The sequence below is a fragment of the Neovison vison genome, chromosome 5 (genome assembly GCF_020171115.1).
Source record: "Neovison vison isolate M4711 chromosome 5, ASM_NN_V1, whole genome shotgun sequence".
In the NCBI taxonomy this organism is placed as follows: Eukaryota; Metazoa; Chordata; class Mammalia; order Carnivora; family Mustelidae; genus Neogale; species Neogale vison.
The window spans coordinates 27770028-27789774 of record NC_058095.1 but is presented as its reverse complement, the minus strand read 5'-3'; the positions used below and the strand labels follow the sequence as shown (position 1 = coordinate 27789774).

Below are 19747 nucleotides of genomic sequence, written 5' to 3'. Positions count from 1 at the left end.
TTCCCACTGAGCAAGGAGCAGGATGCAGGGCTTGATCTCAGGACCCTGGGATCAGGACCTGAGTAGAAGACAGACACCCAACCGAATGAGCCATCCAGGTGCCCCACCTTACTTTCCTAAGACCGTTAGCCTTCAGGATTTGGGCTATACTGGGGTAGATGTGATTTTTCTTCTCTGGCCTATCAACTCCCAGTTTGATTCTAACCTAGTTCAAGGGTAAGAGTGCCATTCAAGGACTTAGTGACCACCTTAAATATGCCCAGTGTTAGGGCAAGATGAATGAGGCTGTCATCTGATGTCGGATTTGGAGACTCACTGCTCTCTTCTCTCCTCTGTCCTGCCAGCTTTCATCCTTACCCTCCCACTCTTGGCATCTTTTGGCAGTAGCATTCCAGCATGTGAGGGCACTCTGTACCTGATCACACGATTTCCAAATTTCACATGGCTCCTTCTGGGAAAGGTTTACTTGGCTTATGGAGCCACATGCCTAAGCAAACTTAGAAACTGTGACTCTCTGACGTATTACTGTTCTACCAGTTACAAATTCCTAGATGCGTTTAGGACGAGGCAAAAGAAAATTAGCCAATATAAAACAAAGTCCTATTGTTTAAAAAAAAAATAAGAATTTCAAAATCTGAAAATAGGTTTTGGATCTCTCTCTCTCTCTCTCTTTTTTAAAGATTTTATTTATTTATTTGACAGAGATCACAAGCAGGCAGAGAGTCAGGCAGAGAGAGAGGGGAGAAAGCAGGGTCCCTGCTGAGCAGAGAGCCTGATGTAGGGCTTGATCCCAGGACCCTGGGATCATGACCTGCCGAAGGCAGAGGCTTTAACCCACTGAGCCACCCAGGCACTCCGGCTTTTGGATATCTCTTAAAGTGGCATTTGACAACCATCAATCTACTTTAATATTTTATTCATTTATTTACTTACTTAGATTTTATTTGTTTATTTAGAGAGACAGAGAGTACAAGCAGAGGGGAGGGACAGGGGGCGAGAGAGAAGCAGACTCCCTGCTGAGCTGGGATTCCCAGGACCCTGAGATCATAACCTGAGCCTAAGGCAGACACTTAACTGACTGAGCCCCGCAGATGCCCCTATTTTAACATTTTTATAAGCCTTCAAAGCGTAATATTTCCCTAGGAATTGTTCTGATCTTTCTCCTTCAAAAGAAAGTCAGAGCTAATACAAACCAACAAGGTCAGTTACACCTTTAAGAGAAATCTGCTGGGACATTAGGCAGAAGTAAACTAGCCAAGACTGGGAGAGAAGCCCAGCGGGCCCAGTGTGTGCATAGGCTGTGGAGAGAGTGCTCATATGACGAGGGACTTTGCAGAAAAGCTATTTCTGTCAGAGCTGCTATACCCACTGGTCCAAGCATTCTGATTTCCCAGTCAAAATGAAGCAAAGACATAACTTTTGGGGAGAGAAGATGGAGGCAGAGGCAATGACTGCCCTAGGGTAGTTAGAGAGAAAAGATAAGTCATGGACAAGGTGGTAAATATAACCAGACAAGTAACAGGAAATGCAAAAATGTAGTCACCTACACTGAAATCATTAAGTAAATCTGTCACTATTTACTTCCCAACTACTATATTATACTGATCTAAGATACCTTTGTTTTTAAGATGCATCCTGATTTCAGAAATATGAAAATGAGAATAAGAGTAAGTCTTAGAATTGATGATACACAGTTCTTTCCCTGGTCTGAAATGGCTCCTAAGAGCTCATACGCCACAGAGAAGAATCTTCAGTCTGTCTGCCCTCAATCATTTCCCAAAACTATCCCTTAAGTCTTGGATACCACGGGGTCTGAGATGAGGACCAATCCAGAAACATTATTAGTAGCAAGAACTCAGCATGGGTTGCTACCCTGACAACCATTTACACATGTCTAGTCTTTGAATTTTCTGAGACAGAATTTCCCAAGCAAATCCCATCTCCTCAGAGAGACACAGGTCTTACTCAGGCAGTGTGTCACTCCCAGGCACTACATTATTGGTAACAGCGGATTTGAATCACAGAGGTCCAGGGAGGGGACCTCTCCTTGTTCAGGCAGGACATTTGTTTTGGCTAATCTGCCCCACCTCCCCCAAATCCCCTCTCAGAAGTGCTTCCAAAGCCACGAAATGGAAAGATAAATTCTTCAAAATGCAATGGATTTAAAATGGATTTTTAAACCTTAAGTTTTCAAGGAAAGTCTCAGCCACAGTCTCTCCCATACTGCCTTCCTAAATCTTTAGCAAGTCGAAAATAAAATGAACACAGCAGAATCCCAAATACTTCATCTTCCAAAAGAACTTCATTAGCTAGAGAACCACTATAAAGAGCTTTTACCTTTGACTGTTCCTCATCTATTGAAGATTCTTCAGATGCATGGGGGGTATTACTCAAAGAGCTGCTTCTCTGGTCATCAGCTGTCCCTTCGGAAGGGGCTACTTCCATCACTGACAGTCGACAGCTCTCACTCCTTCCTCCACCCAGTTCTTCCATCCTTGAGTGGGAAAAAGATCGGGACCGGGTTTCTTGGGAAAGCTCTACAAACTTTTCCAGGGCGCTAAAAAAATCAATGCGATCTGTACTGAAATCTGAGACTTCAGCCTGGCAACTGGGTTGGGGGCTCGGTGATTCAGGATCAGGGGACATGGGAAGGTCCTTCAGGCGAGATGTTAATTCTTCCAGAGGCAGTAAGTGCACGTTCACATCTGCTTTCAGGGCATCTGTCTCCAGATCTTCTACCGTTAAGTCTGAGAACTTGTTGGCAATTTCTGGGGCCTGTCCAGGTTGGATTAAGGCTTTGGATGCATGGCAGTTGTCAAGAGGGAATTTTGATTCATTGAGACAACACCCTGATGAGCATCCATTGATGTCATTTAGGTTTAATTCATCTTCAATCTGTCCAGCATGAAATTCCCTAGAAGTAAACTCCAAGCAGATCATTCTTTCTTTGGTACATAGGCCCTTCTGATTTTCATCTTGTGGGACAACGTGTTCCACAAAGACGGGAGGTATGGGTGGGTGATTCTCCATGGTCTTCACCTCGGCAATCTGGTCTGCTGAGGTGGTGATCTCCTTCTTGTTGAGTTCTAGCCCTGGTTTGCAGATGGGTTCATGGTGGTCTGAGAGGTCGCTATCTGAATGAGATCTCCAGAGCTTGTTATGACGCTGTTTGCTGTGGAGGACATACACAGGAAATGCCTTACTCTGGGGTTTGTGAAATCAGTCAACACCCTCCCAGGAAACCGCTCCCAGATAAATTTAAATCTTACCCTGCCTAATGCTTGGTAATACCCAATGCAAGAAGTAGGCAATAAACATTTGTAAAGATGCTCAATTTAACTAAGAGCAAAAAGCAAAAACAAAGCAAACAACAATAAAAACAAATATGAGATCTGATTTTTCTACCTATCAGACTGATGAGAGCTTAAAATGGTTGCTAGCAGCTAGTATTGATGATGGCATGGTCTAACAACTTTTCTCATATATAGCTGGTACGAATGTGAATTGTAGAGATTCTTTTTTTTTTTTTTAAAGATTTTATTCATTTATTTGAGAGATAGAGATAGTGAGAAATAGAGCACAAGCAAAGGAGAGAGGAAGAAGCAGGCTCCCCACTGAGCAGGGAGCCCAATGCACGCCTCGATCAAGACCTGAGCCGAAGGCAGATGTTTAACCAACTGAGCCACCCAGGCGCCCATGGAGAAAAGTTCTGATGGGATGAGATTTCATTTCAAACCATGTAACAAGGGAGCACATTTCCCAAAGCCCTAGACAAAAAGAAAAATGTGGCCCTGTGGCTGGTGAGATCAGGTACCCAGGAAACAGGTCCCTAGATGTGGCACTTAGGGGTGTGGTTTCCACGACTCACAAGCTGATGAAGAATCACCTAACTGCAGAGTGTAATGGGAAATGGCCCAAAACAATTTACCGCAGGCTCAGTGCCACGCCTGCCTGTGAATCTCTGCCGAGTCATGCGCCTGCACTAATGTGAACCCCTGTTTGTTCTCAAACTCTGCACCTGCTCTCAGCTCCCCCTTGTCTGTCTACTGTTTGGGTGGGGCTCTCTGACTCAGGCCTGTACGGCAGAAGGGCGCTTTTCCGGGTAGGGAACAGGTCATTCTGTTTATGAAGACAAGCTATAATCAATAGCTGGGAGGAAGGTAGCGTTTTCACCCTTTCCAAGCTGCATGAACTCCAGCCACCCCTAGGAGGAGACAACATATCACACATCCCAAACGAGTGAGTGACTGTGGGGAGGGGCAAACTGAATGGTTGCATAGGTGGGGCCTGAACCATACCCAGTGATCAACCCCAGGCCACGTGCTTCCCGTTAAAGTTTCTTTTATAACTAGATACTCTTGTTTCCTGACCTACATGTGGCTGTGTTCTCCAGTTTCTAACCCTCACCTATCATGAGGATGTTCAGACCTGCACCAACTCCTCTCAGCCCCCAAGGCAAGACAATTCCTGTGATGCAAACGACTGGGAAGACATCTCAGGGAGTAGCTGTTCTCACCCTTCTAAAAATGTAAAAGAACAGCTTTTCTTACCAGTCAAGAGGCAAATGGGACTTTTCATGATCCCAAGAACCTTCCAAAATATCATTTTTTAAAAACAGCCTGCAAATCACTAATCCATTAGGAGGGAATGAAAACGAAATTATGCTAACAGGTAACGACAGTGTATGTTTCAGAGGAAGTGGCTGCCATTACAGCTCCTTTGCCCAGCAGGGATTTCCTTCTCTTCCTGGGGAGATAATCATTATCAGAAAATATTAGGTCAGGGCTCGGAATTAAACTGACACCTACTTGTAGAGGAGAAAGAAAGATCCCAATCTAAAGACAGGTCTGATTCTGTTGCCTCTTTCGTTTTTGCAGCAAGAGCTGGAATTAAACTGACACCTACTTGTAGAGGAGAAAGAAAGATCCCAATCTAAAGACAGGTCTGATTCTGTTGCCTCTTTCGTTTTTGCAGCAAGAGCTGCACAGGGAGAGGGGTAGGCAGCTGGCTCGTCCATAGAATCAAGACACTCATTACTGCGGCCTTGGACCTTGGACGCACTGCTTCTCCAGGTGCCCCTTCCTGCTCTCCCTCTCCCTCCTCCTAAATCAGAGGTTTTAGTAAACTCTGTCCTAAATTTTGTGCTTATCATCTTCTTTCTTCATAATGTCATCACCATTTTGTTCTTAATATACTGTTTGGTTTTGCATGTTGTGAACTTATATAAATAAAATCATACTCTATGTATATATTTGTCTACAACTGCCTTTTGCCTACACTGTTTTAAAGATTCATCAATATGTGCAGCTGTAATTTCAGAGTGTGATGAATATACTACAGTTTATTTACCCATCCTGTTGATGAACAGGTCTGGCTACGATGAACAGCACTGCCAAGGACATTCTTGCACTTGGTGGATACTCTGTCTCTAAAAGATGTTATATACAGGAGCGGAAAAGGTGGGTCACAGGGTACATGTACATCATCAATTTTACCCACTAACACCAAACTGTTTTCCAGGGCGGCTTTTCCCCACGTCAGTTTAGCCTAATGCTCTGTCAGGGATGGATGTAAGACACTGGATCATATTTATTATTTTAAACTGTTAATGTTTAAAGTCAACTGACTCCCTCCCCCTATTTCAGGTAGGCATCAAGTAAACAAGTTGCCAAAAGGAATTTCAGAGTTGGTTTGTGGCCTGGGTGATCCAAAGAAGTCTCAGGTTCTTTCCTCCCTTGAGCGAACTCAGACCTGATACTGGCCTTTTACTTCATAAGTGAACAAGAAGGAAATCTAAATGACACATGATATCCCATCTTGCCTCCAATTTGCTTTCTTTCTCCTTGTTACATGCTTGGTAAGGCACCACCTTTGTCTGAGAAAGTTACATAGAGGAAAATACTGCTAAAAATGGAGTATCAGTTATATAGTAAAATCAGACTGCTTACACTATTATGTCTTAGGACATTAGACAGCTGAAGAAAGGAGAAGAAAGAAAAAGCAACAACTGAGCATCTTCTACGTGTTGTCCATGGTCCCTATGTGCTTTAAAATTATTTCAACGAAGAGCCATTAATCTCAATTACGATATGGATTCATTATCAGGTTCCCGCCTGCTGGTTGACCACTGTATACCAGTGAACCAGACTTGGATGTCTCCACCAGCAAAGCAGAGGAGTGTAACAGACACCTCTGCCTCCTCTGGCCCTAGGGACAAGGGTGTGCAAAGAATCAAAACTGACATCTATGAAGACATGTGGCACGAATTCTCCCTGGCTACCACCCAGTGTTTCTTCTCTGCCCCTTGTACATTGGAACCTAGTATCACAGACACATGGTCCAGCTTGCAAATGCCTGAAATCTGAACTTGTCTAATGGAACAAAAATCTGCCAGATACCTGGATGATCAGAGAACAGAATAACAAACATGGCTGTTGGGAGTTTAATGGAGGGTTTCAACACACACACACACACACACACACACACACACCCCCTCTCCCTATCTCACTCCCACCCCTAGCTATAAAAACATAAAAAATAAAATTAGATATGAATAGTATCAGTGGGTTTATGGTACCCTCCTTTTAAGGCCCAAAGGGTTATATTAAATATTAGCCTTCCCTGGGCTCTGAAGACATACTGAACTATGCAAAAAGTCCCTTGCATTTCAGACAGGTGGACACTATTTGGCCCACAGCCTCACATTCTGATTAAGAGACTATAAGCCTGGGTGGCTTAGGGGGTTAAAGCCTCTGCTTTTGGCTTGGGTCATGATCTCAGGGTCCTGGGGTCGAGCCCCACATTGGGCTCTCTGCTCAGCAGGGAGCCTGCTTCCCCTATTCTCTCTCTGCCTGCCTCTCTGCCTACTTGTGATCTGTCAAATAAATAAATAAAATCTTAAAAAAAAAAAAGACTGTAACCAATTCATAAATCACTTACAGAGGCCTGGTATCACTTTGGTAGACTCCTCTTCTACCAAGACGTCAAAGCCCCAAGCTAATACCCTCAGAGGGCTGCCACCTCAAGTTAAGTACCCAGTGCCATTAGACAGCCATGGGGGCTAAAGAGTGCTAGGATCAGGCTCTATCTTTTTGGGAGAACCACCACATGGTTCCTGGCATATAAGATCGAAGTACCTCCACAGGAAATGGATTTCTTTGCAAACAGAACGAGTGGGATTTTTCCAAGGACTTTCTTCTCCTGGTTACCTAAGCTGTAGAGCTTCCGACAGTTCCAGAAGTCTGGGGCTTCTCTGTTTTTGCTTTTCTGAGCAGGCAGACCCTGGAGTAGTGCTCCAGGGCTGGGCAAGAATCTGCTGGGCCCAGTCCACTTGGCAGCTAGTTTGGCAATAGCCTACAAGTCTGTTTCTTAAAACGAAAACATCGGAGACTGCAGACCCTAATGATTGTATACACAGCAGGCACTCCCACTCTTTCTCCTAACTGGCAGAGACTTGATTTGATTTGGGTATTCACTGTTTCATGGGAGCCCCGGGAGGAGACAGTCTGGAGGGAGGAGTGTAAAGGCAGGCCACTTTTCCCCTAGCTTTCTCCCCACAGGGTCACTTCAGGCTGACTGCGTTCCTTGACTGAAGGTTATTTCTCCTCTCTGAAGCGGGCTCTTTCTCCTGGAATCTCCTTCTAGGCTCTAGGAGCTGGCTCCCTCTGGACCTCGCAGCTATTAGTGAACAGCTCTTGCTGATACAAGTTCCTTGATTCTACTACAATCTCACATCTTTGTAAAGCCCTCCTCAAATCATCCTAATCCCAGTATGCTGTTTCTTGCTGAGATCCCGATCAGTGGAGGTATTCTATTACTTGCACTTGAAAGCAGCCTAAGCAATACCCCTAGCACTAGATTCTAGTTCTTAACATCCAGGAAAATCACAGTACAGGAAATTCCAGGACCACTTCCTATTCTAGTTTCTAATGGAGTTAGTGTGCCCGAGGGTGGTGGAGGCAGTGGTTGGAGGAAGGAGGAGGGAATAGGTGGCACATGCATGTGTGTGTTTCTGGGTGGCCCTGGAGAAAGAAGATGATGAGAACCACATCAGAATAACCCTTACCAGTATACAGTGTTCACTGTTTTTTTATAATCCTGAGGATCAAGAGGTATATGCAGGTTCCTCTGACTGAGCCAGCCAGGTGCCCCTGTAGTATACATTTATTTATACACATTTTTATTTAAAATAACCCTGTGACATAGGGTTCTTTAAAAATCTTTTTAAAATTTAAATTCAATTTAGTTAACATACAGTGTATTACCAGTTTCAGTGTGACCTAGGGCTCTTGATTTTCAAATTACAAATGGGGTCAGGTAAGGATCAGAACTGTGAAGTAACTCCTCAAAGTTGCAGCAAGAGGATGAACCAGAGATGGAAACCAGATCTATTGACTCCAATTCTGTGGTTTTTCTCATTCCCCAGGGCTTGCTCCTCCCTCCATGAATCAAGCCCAGGAAGGCAGGATAGAACCAAAAGGGAAAGGAAGAGGCAGTGTGATTTGTGGGTTATGCTGCCCTTCTTATTTTCATCTACGATTTTTCTGAAGTTCCTTTAACATCTAAGAAAAACCACATACTCTAAAAAAACCCAACCCAACAGCTTGCAGTAGCCTGAGATTCCAGAATAAATACTGAAATTGGCAGGACACATAGTATCCTTGCTCTCAATGGGTCACGTGAGGATACTGCCTAACATCCGTCATGTGTGTGCCTGGGAACATACAATATTTATGTCTCATCCGACCCTCACATGCCTCTTTCTTGTGCCAAAAAGAACCGCCGTGTCCTACCTTCTGATCTAATCTAAAAATGTCATCAAAATCTGGCCCCAAAGACCTCTAAATTCTTTTTCAGTGCGGGAGACTTGAGTGAGTATCTTCCTTGCCTCCTAAAAGAATGGCTCAGATGAAATCATGCCAAATACTGAGTAAACAGGAGGGTTTTTTTTTTTTTTAGTGGAAACCATAATGCTATGCTGTGGCCACATTTTCCTCAGACTTTGGGGGTGGGAGGGTGGTCCCTCTGCCTCTGCCTGGATAGGCTGGAAGGCTATTTAACATTTTGTTCGGGGGAAACACAGCCCAGATTCAAGAGTCAAGACCAAGTCATAAGACTCACTGGAGTCAAACTCTGGCACCAGCCCGAACCGCTTCTAGGCAGCTGTGCCTTCATCTGAACAAAACCACCTAGAACATGCACACATGAAAAAAATCAAAGCAAAATCTAGATCCACAGAACTTCAGCATCTGGTATCTCAGGAAACTGACCCTTAAACCCAGTTTAATATGCGAATCTCTTTCCTTGAGAGCAGTTGAAAGTGGCTTTCACCACCACCAAGGTAAAATAATAAACAATTAATTACTCATTTTATAACCAATTACCAATGTTATATTATATTATATTATGCTGAAATGAGTAGTTCTTATTGATACAGAAAGATGTTCAAGATCTAGTATTGGGTAGACAGAGAAAGAAAAATACTGAATGGTATCACTTATATGTGTAATCTAAAAAAGCCACACTCAGAGACATAGAGAATAAAGTGGTGGTTACTAGGGGATAGAGGATGGGGGAAATGGGGAGATGTTGGTCAAAGGGTATAAACTTCTAGTTATAACATTAGTAAGTTCTGGGATCTAATGGAAGATGGAGATTAAGTTCATAATATTATATCATGTACTTGAATGTTGCTAAAAGAGATCCTAAATATTTTCACCATGAAAAAAGTAACAGCGTGTGAAGGAATGGAGGCATTAGCTAATGCTGTGGTGATAATCATCTGCGATATATAAATGCATCAAATCAACACACTGGACACCTTCAATTTACACAATGTTATATGACAATTCTATCTCAGTAAAGCTGGGTGGGGGCGGGGAGAAGGATGGTTAAGTGAGGGCTAACTGCAGTGTAACTGTTCAATATACATTGCTATAGTTTAAAAAAAAAAAAAAAAAGGAAGACCAGTTACTAGGTGAAGAGGTGGGCTGAACAATAGCTTTCGTGAGAAAATAACCATCAATATATATGGTAAGAGTCAGACCTGGAGAAACATGAAAGAAAATGTCGAATACTGTCTGTGGGTACTGAATTTATAAATGATTTTTCTGTGTTCTGTGCATTTCTGTAAAACGCATATATATATATATATATATGCGTGTGTGTGTGTGTGTGTGTGTGTGTGTATCCAGATTAAAAGATTTTTAAAAGGAGAAGAAGAGAGTTATTTTCAGGAAGTGCCTTCATAGCCCAAATTTGATTTTTCACATAACCAAAATTTTGGAGAAGGCTCACTGAAACCAAGAACTGATAAAAAATAATGACTAAAACAGCACCCAGTACTTAAATTTTTTTTTTCTTTTGAAGAATGGGATTAAAAAAATTTCTAAGAACTTCATCTATGCTTAGCATTACTTTGGGAGCAGTAAGAATCCATTTTGATAAGGCAGCGGTGTCTGGCCTTAGAAGATGTTGGGAAATGTTTCTGATAATCAGCACCTACTTGAGGATTAAAGTAAGAAAACAGTATTTCCACCTTTTAGTTTAAATGCTTGTTCTTCCATACTATTCTTAAATGCCTGCACTTATTTTTGGAAAAACTGGACTGACAGAGGTTTTAACTTTCAAAATGTATCACACATCCAAATTAGGCTGAGAGCTAGCTGCAGGGAAGGACATTTTATCTTGCCCCAGGGAGCATAATGCAGAGAAAATCTGAGAAAGTCACTGAAGGGACTCACCTTGCCAGCAAGATCCCCTGGTACTCTTCCAGTTGTCTCATGAAGCTGGGGTTGGGTTTGGTCACTGTCCGCCTTTCCTTCACATAGTCATAGGCCCGGTCCAGATTCCAGCCATATTCCTTCATTGCATAGGCAATCACAGTGGAGGCTGAGCGACTCACCCCCATTTTGCAGTGCACAAGGCATTTAGATCCATGTTTCCTACATTGGGGGATTGAGATAAGGAGGGAAAAGCACAAGAGTGAGTACATTTAAAAAGTTAGGTTCTAAATGTGCCCAGGTCTCCTCTCGCCCTTCTGTTTTCTTGCAAACCATCCCACCTTAGGGTACTTGTATATTATCTATCGTCAAATGTGCAGGGAGGGTAGGCAACCCTGGCGTACTCAAACAATATTCAGTGTTGGTATTAATCCTTTTAAATTCCTTCAGCAAACATTTACCAGATAATCACTGTATGTAAGACAATGTGCAAAGTACTGGGAGGCAAAGAAAAGTAAATGTTCCCTAAATGGTAGGGTTCAGGGGGAGAAAGAGATAATTAGAACGTAAAATGGTAAATGCAATGAGTGTGAAGGGGAGAATTTTCAGGTTAGAGACGGGACCCCATTTTGTGTGTCTGGAGGCTAGTGCCTTTACAGTTCCAGGGGCATGTTTTAAGGCTGGCACACCCTTGAGTTACAAGTGTGATGGTGATTCATCTGCTTTATCCAAATGTTCTGAGTTGCTTCCAGTTCAAGTTCCAGTAAGGGTTCTGTCCCTGGAGAAGAGTACAAACCAAATGAAACTAACCCTCCTCTTGACTCAGATGTAGCCCTTGCTATCACTTTTCACAACACCACCACCATGTTCTGTCTAGGGACTGGCTAGACAATCTGTGGAGTTGGATGGGACCATGTGATGCACCACGTGGCTTTCTCAGTGAGGAGGATGGAATGACTCACTACCTGTTGTTGTTTTAATGGGGCAGAAGAAAGAGAAAGCAAAGTTACCATAAAGTGACTGTAAAAAAACAAACAAAACCGTGTGGTCTCAAGATGCCAGAGCTCCTTACTTTGGATATGAACATTACTCAGTCCTGCTACGCTAATTCTGCTAATAACACAGTGTCTGGCACAAAGTAAGCCTTCAAATATTTACTAAATGTATGAATAAACTTATGGATCTGCTGTTAGGTCGTCGGCTGGAAGCAGAAATATCTCAAAATCTGGAAAAAAGAACGGTTACTCTTTTCACTAGTGTATCTGGGCTAAAAATCCTTCCCATGTGGCTATTCTAATAAAAAAAAAAAATGTACATCAGCCTAATAGGGAAAACCTACTCATTCACTCACTCACTGTATTACAGTAAACAAGCTTCCTTCCAGAGGCTTATAACACTTCTGCTGGAGACAGACACACACGAAAGAGTTAAGTACAATGCAAGGAAGGCATGAGGTTATGTGCCAAAATGATAGGAATGAGGTTATGTGCCAGATAAGTGATAGGAATTCAGAGAATGATCTGCAATAACCAAAACAGTCTCAAAAGGAAGGTAAGATTAACTTCCTACCCATCATTTAGATGTGAAATTCTGGAGTCTTTAGGTTGGTGCAGGTGTGCGTCTCTGTGTGCTTACTGATCACAAATGACTAGGACATTTTCGTTTTGTTTATGGCACCACAGGGTATTCATTTAGACTACAGGGCAGAGTGCCTCAGATATAAGTTCAGACATGTGCTCTATATTTCCCCATCAAGCTCCAACTTCAAATTTCAGGTCTATACCTGCAGGCATGGAAGGTGCTCAAAGTTGGACAATTTTAAGAATCATACAGTTATGAAATCCACCCCCATAAAAGCATTTCTTCATTTTGAATGGGGCTTTTTCACTGGATGGCTTCTAACTCACATACTGAAGGATATGAAGTCAGTTTGGAAAATCCGATTTCGTCTTCAGTTTCAGCCACACATCCCCCAACCCCTCTGGCCCTTTCCCATGCTAGTTGTCTAGATTAAGCCTGGTATCCCTTCAGGAATCCTAAACCCACCCATCTGTAGGTCGAGTCTGGAATTCAGGGCCCTGATCAGGAGGAAACACATGAGGTGCTTGGGGTGCCATTTAAGGAGGTGCTCCCTCTCAGACGCTGACCTACACTTGCATGAGCCCAAGCAGGAGGCCGACTGCCCACTCACGTGTACCCCACACGCCTCACATATCTCACCTCAGGGCTGAAACTGGCTTTTCCTTTCACTGGGACTGGGGCCTCACCTGAACTCTAGCCTCTTTGGATGTGATCCTCACCACTTGCTCAGTCTTTTCCAGTCTCCCTTCCTTAAGGAACTAGTCTATTCCTAAATACCGGATGGACTAGGAAATAAGACACAATCTTAGGTTCAAGTCCTATCTTCACCACTTGTTCCCTAACTTCTCTGAACCTCATCTCCATAGTCTGTCCCCATCTGTACAAAAGGATGATGGTATGTCTATCTGGGTTCTGGAAAATATTACATGAGAGGATAAAGTGTAAAGTACCTGGCACATAGTAAGCATGCCATGAGTGGTATTACTGAGAACCATTTAGTAATAGGCTTCAAGACTATAAAACACTCTTCCAGGTGCTAGCTAGGGACTGAGTGTATGGGCTCAAAGCTAGTGTAGGAGGATTCAGGGTAACTAAGAGGAAGAACTTCTTGACTATGGAGGTTCTGCAGAAAGACATGGAATCACCGCTGTAGGAGGACTTTAAAAATGAGAAGCGCTTCTCATCTATCAGGGATGATTTGAACGTGGTTCCATCAAAGGGGCAGCGTGGCCAACATGCTTATTTATGGTTCCATCTATTGAAGGAATATATAGGATTGGCAAGAAAATCCCCAGGGACTTAAAAAAAACAAAACAAAACAGCGTTGACATACTAATACTAATTAACACTAAACATTAAATTAATACTATTAGTTTCACTAAAAGGACCAATTAATTTTTTTAAAAGATTTTATTTATTTATTTGACAGAGAGAGATCACAAGTAGGCAGAGAGGCAGGCAGAGAGAGAGAGAGGAGGAAGCAGGCTCCCTGCTGAGCAGAGAGCCCGATGCGGGACTCGATCCCAGGACCCTGAGATCATGACCTGAGCTGAAGGCAGCGGCTTAACCCACTGAGCCACCCAGGCGCCCCAAGGACCAAATAATTTAAAGATGACATGAACAGAATGGCCAGAGGAAAATTTCACTGTTCAGTGTCCCATAAGGGTAAAGGAGAAGAATGAAAAAGGAGTTCCAAGACTAAGTTTTTCTTCTAGTCTTCAGAAAGGAGGACTCAGTATCCCACCCACCTGGAGTCATCTCTGTTCTCTAGCTTTCCCACGTCCCTTTTGGCAACTCAGACCTTCCTTCAGAACATCTTCTTTCTCTCACTCCTACTGCATTTGCAGCATCTTCCCTTTTTTTGAGCATTTGCCCTACCTCATCTCGGGCTCAGTGCGAACGAACAGTCAACAGGAGATTATCTTCGTCCAGGGGATTCATCTACTTACAGAGAGTATGGAATCACCGGCCAAATTCTCCCCAGGATGAAGGAATGTCAGTCTCCTTTTTTTGTTTAATTCCTTCTCCAGAGTACAGACAGTAAGCTGTCTACAGCTCGCAGGACCCAGCCATGTGTGGTGCAGGGGGAACATGGGTCAGGGCATGTATGTGGGACCATTACTCACTTTGCTTTAGAGATGAATTTGTAAGTGTCATTCCAGTAAGCCAGCAGATCTGTTGCTTCTTCATCATATACTCGGATGTTATGATACTCAAAGACTCCTGGGAAGAAGTTATCTATCTCTCGAGTGACATTCAAGATATACCGCACCCTGCAAGGGGACCAAGGGAGAATGTGTGTTTTACTACTCAGGCTAAATCCAATGCCAGCACTGTTCTTACTTATAGTTGACTCCTTAGGTTGAAATTAAATACTAAAATATTGAAGAAAGCTAAAAAACGAAGAGGCTATATACTGATTTGGTACAGAAACCATATAATAACAGAATCCAGGACATACCTGGGCACAAACGAATTACTGGGAGAAAAGCTGTCTACCAAGTTCAATATCTAAATTCCATTCTCAGTTTATGTACAGTTACACAGTCTCATCTTTGATAGTCTTTTGAAAATATGCCTTGTATTTTACTTCAAAGAATCAACCTAAGGTCCATGATCTGACAATTTCTCTTTAGCCGATAAAAATACCAGAAACTTAATTTATTCTTTGGAAGTCATTTGTATTAAATCAGACTATTAACGTCTACCTCAAAAGAAACAAAAAGCAACAAAAGAGGGAAGGGGAATATTTCCTCCTCTCTTTCTAAATGCTAGATTTTGCTCTGTTACTCTCTATAAACTATAAGAAAGGCAAAAGAGATGAGGGCTGGGAGGGTCAGAGTTAAGTTGGACCTAAAATTCTCGTAACTCTCTAGGCTGCAGTTCTGGCTGTCACAGCAGATGTGTCTGAGAGTTCTCGCATAACCCAGAGGCTTATAGAGAAGGCTTTCTATATCACAAATATCTTCTGCTGTCTCTCTCACTGTACAATTTCAGTAAATGCTTAGGCTTAATTTGCCAAATGGTTATCTTTTCTCAGTGCTGTGTGGATTTGGATGTCACTGGAGTTTACTCCAACAACACAACATGGACTCATTTATTTTGCTCTGCAGAAGCTGCTTCCTTTGTGGAACTACATATAGGGATCTTACAAACCCAGTCTCTGAAGTCAGAGAAATGACTACAGAAAGGGAGAGTCAGAGTTGATTCATCTTGTGGGTAAGGTCAAGAGACCAAAATTTTTCTGAAACATGATTTGAATGTTTTAACTTTGCATCAAAGTCCATTACTAGATAGGATTTTTTTTTTTCTTTTTAATTTAAAAAGCAAGCACATGCAATTGTGGAAAACAGTACATGGAGTAACTCTATGACCCAGAATATTCCTCTCCTAGGTATAAACCCAAGAGAAATGAAAAATAAATTTACTCCTAAATTTGTACATGAATGGTTACAGCAGTAATCATAATAGCTGGAAAGTGGAAACAACTCAAATGTCCACCAGCTGATGAATGAATAAATAAAAAGTGTTATTTCCAAACAAAATAACATTATTTGGCAATTAAAAAAAAAGGAATGAAGTAATAACACATGTTACAACATTGATAAACCTTGAAAATATAAAGTAAAAGAAACTCTTCTTAAAAGTGCACATATTATATAATTCCATTTAAATGAAATGTCCGGAATAGGAAAATCTATAGATACAGGAAGCAGATTAGTAGTTTCTAGAAGCTGGGGAAGAAGGGAAATGGGGGTGACTCTGAAAGGGTATAGAACTTTCTTTTTGGCTGAAAAAATGTTCTAATTAATTATTGCACAATTCTCTAAAAATAATAAATATCATCAAAGTGTACATTTGAAGTGGGTGAACTATATGTGAATTATATCTCAATGAAACTGTCAAAAGGAAAGCACACTTCTCTTAATTAAAATAAAAATGAATAACCTCCCACCTCTAATCCCATACTGCACTAATGAATTATGATAGAACAAGACTTCCCAATCCTATTCATTACAGAACCCTAAGGCAGTCACTACCAATTGAAATTAGCACTCCTTTGAATGGATAAAGAAGATAGGGCCCATATATACAGTGGAGTATCATGCCTCCATCAGAAAGGGTGAATACCCAGCTTTTGTATCAACATGGATGGGACTGGAGGAGATTATACTGAGTGAAATAAGTCAAGCAGAGAGAGTCAATTATCATATGGTTTCTCTTATTTGTGGAACATAAGGAACGACACAGAGGACACTGGAAGAAGGAGAAGTGAGTTGGGGGAAATCGGATGGGAAGACGAACCAGGAGAGACTGTGGACTCTGAGAAACAAACTGAGGGTTTTGGAGGGGAGAGGGGTTGGGGGATGGGTGAGCCTGGTGGTGCGCATTAAGGAGGGCAGGGATTGCATGGGGCATTGGGTGTGGTGCATAAACAATGAATCTTGGAACACTGAAAAAATAAAATAAAATTTTAAAAATTAGCACGCCTTGAAACTTCTTTGACATCTCTATATGAAGTGGCACTTTACTTGGGGTTCTGAAGTTAGTAGATTGGGTGAAAATGGCCTTATTGCCAAAATTAGACCTGAAAATCCCAAAATCATCCCCTAAATCCAAAAGGGGGGAGTATACATGTTTTGTAACCGTAATTCTTAATCCACAAGATTTTAAGAACCAGTGAATTTATGAAACAAGATCTAAGAAGATGTCTGACCATCTACCTATACTGTCTTTTAAGATAAATACATCTGTGTTTTATAATTTAGCATTATAAATAGTAAACGAGATGAACATGTATCATCTCCAGCGGGGTGTGTGTGTGTTATAAGTCAAAGTGTGTATGTGCATAATGTAATTTCAATACATTTGGCAAGAACTGGCTGTATCAAAGCTCAGATTTCATGTTAAACACTGTATCTACATGCTAGTTTCTGGCAAGTTACGGTCAATTTTTCTATCATCCCTTCACATTTACTGAATACCCTCTTGGTATAAAGCTTTGAGCTAAGTAGATATATGTTTTACGTAAAACCAAGATACAGTCTCTATTTTCAAGAACTCTATAGACTCAATCCTAATCAATTTAAAGTTTCCAAGTTCTATTTATTTTCACATCTTAAATTAAGTAACCAGACTCACTCCCCACTTCTCCCCACCCCAAGAACTCTTTGTATAAATCTCTGGCTTAAGTCTTGTTCCAGGTTCATTTTAGCAATTATGACATACCTTTCTTTCGAAGGAAAAGTAGGGAGTACGCAACTAATTACGCTAAAGATAACCAGGAAGGCTGGCTTATAGCTGGGAAAACAGGCAGCCAGGAACTAGCCATCCCTATTTCTGGGTGTCAGTAGGTCTTATCGCTGGGCACAACTAAGAGTTAGCATGGCCAAGTTCAATGAAAAATTTAGACATTAGCTAAGAAGTCAAAAGGCAAGAGGAATGGCAGCTTTTTGCTTGCTGAATGTCGATGGTGTTCTCAATAGCTACAATCAAACTCAATAACCATGCTGCTTAGGGGCACATTTCTTAATACAAAGTAGGTATTCTTGTTCAATTTCAGAAGCTTGTCCATTTTACATTTATAACCTACTTAGATTTCAAGCACCTTACTAAAAAAGGATGCAGACTGAGTCTTATTTTTCTTTGGATCCCTAGTATCTAGCACTGGACCTGGCCCACAGAAGATGGTCAGTAAATGTTGAGGGAATAGCTGTGAACCCGACATATGCAGAGCTGTGTACTCTTACAAGGAAATAGGAACCAAAGGCAAAACTGTGGAGGCAGTAAAAAGATCAGTGGTTGCCAGGGGTGGGGGTGGGAATAAATAGGCAGAACACAGGATTTTTAAGACAGTGAAAATACTCTGTGTGATACCATAATGATGGATGCATGATACTACACATTTGTCCAAAGCCACAGAATGTACAATACCAACAGTGAACTGTAATGTAAATATGGACTTTGCATGATTACAACGTGTGTATCAGTGTAGGGTCATCAGTTGTAACAAATGCACCACTCTGGCAGGGACAGTGATAATAGGGGAGGCTATGCATGTGTGGGGGCAGAGGTATATGGGAAATCTCTGTACCTTCTGCTCAATTTTACTGTGTACCTTAAATTGTTCTAAAAACAAACAAAAGTAACCAATAACTACATTTGTTTTAAAGAGCAGGAAAGGCATGCACATTTATTTTGGAAAGCCTTTCCTCTGAAACAGTGCTCTTTCTGGGACATGTGTGTGGGGGAGGATGGAACAGTGGGAGAATGGCCACTTAACTTTTTATTAGATTACACCTGATTAGAATCAAATGGAAGCAACTCTTAGGCTGAAAGTTACTCACTGACACCTATTTGACAGTAAAAAAGAACAGTGATTTATATCAGGGGGATAAAAGCAATTGCTTTGTGTGCTTACCCTCGGTTCTGTAAATCCTCTAGATTAGAGGCATTCCATTCTGAGCCCTGTGAAACAACAACAACAACAACAACAACAACGGAAAACAAGGTTAGGGAGTATTAGCAAATGAACAAAATACAATACTCGAAAAGGAGTCTTATAAGGGAAGAAGCAGAACTAACAGCATCTATCATGGTTCCCTTCTATAGGTCCAGTACTTTATACATGACCACATTTAGTTTTCACAAATGATAGGGCACAAAAGTGAACTTCATTTTTACAGATCAGAAAACCAGCCCTCATATAATTCAAATAATTTCTGCTCAAGATCACATGCTGGAAAGGTGTCTCCCCCAGGTTATGCGCTCTCTCTCAAATAAACAAATAAAAATCTAAAAAAAAAGAATCATACTTTGCATTTAGTTGCCATGTCTCTTCCTTCCTTCCTTCCTTCTTCTTCTTTTTTTTTTTTTTAAGATTTTATTTATTTATTTGACAGACAGAGATTACAAGTAGGCAGAGAGGTAGGCAGAGAGAGAGGGGGAAGTAGGCTCCCCGCTGAGCTAAGAGCCCAATGCAGGGCTCTGGGACCATGACCTGAGCCAAGGCAGAGGCTTTAACCCACTGAGCCACCCACTGAGCCACCCAGGTGCCCTGCCATGTCTCTTTCTCATTCAATCTGGTCTTAGACAGCTTACTCCAACTTTATTTATTTTGGTTTTCATGATATTGACATTTTTGTAGACTACAGGTTTGTAATCTTGGAGAACTCCTCACAATCTGGATTTGTCTGATTTGTTTCCTGATAATTAGATTCATATCAAAATTCTTGTCAAGAATAATATAATGCTGGTATTGTGTACTTCCTATGGCATCAAATCTTGAGGCACATAACGTCCTTTTGTCTTTGTTGGCCAGGTTGAACCTGAATTCTTGGTGGGTACCTTTGTATCTGCCACATCCCACTACTATACTGTAAAGGTTTCTTTATAAGTAATTAGTAATCTTTAGGTATTAGTGATCTTTAAAGTCAGGTGAATAT

General features: G+C 41.7%; 1 protein-coding gene across 3 annotated transcripts in view; it reads right to left on the bottom strand.

The window, feature by feature from the left end:
• SSH2 (slingshot protein phosphatase 2) overlaps positions 1-19747 on the bottom strand; it is a 258906-nt gene that overhangs the window by 7729 nt on the left and 231430 nt on the right. For all 3 annotated transcript variants that reach the window (XM_044248234.1, XM_044248233.1, XM_044248232.1), the window contains 4 exons: positions 18724-18770; positions 14429-14575; positions 10743-10943; positions 2338-3172 (listed from right to left, as the gene is read on the bottom strand). In XM_044248234.1, coding sequence (XP_044104169.1) covers positions 2338-3172; positions 10743-10943; positions 14429-14575; positions 18724-18770 — 1230 coding nt within the window. The remainder of the gene's footprint in view (positions 1-2337; positions 3173-10742; positions 10944-14428; positions 14576-18723; positions 18771-19747) is intronic.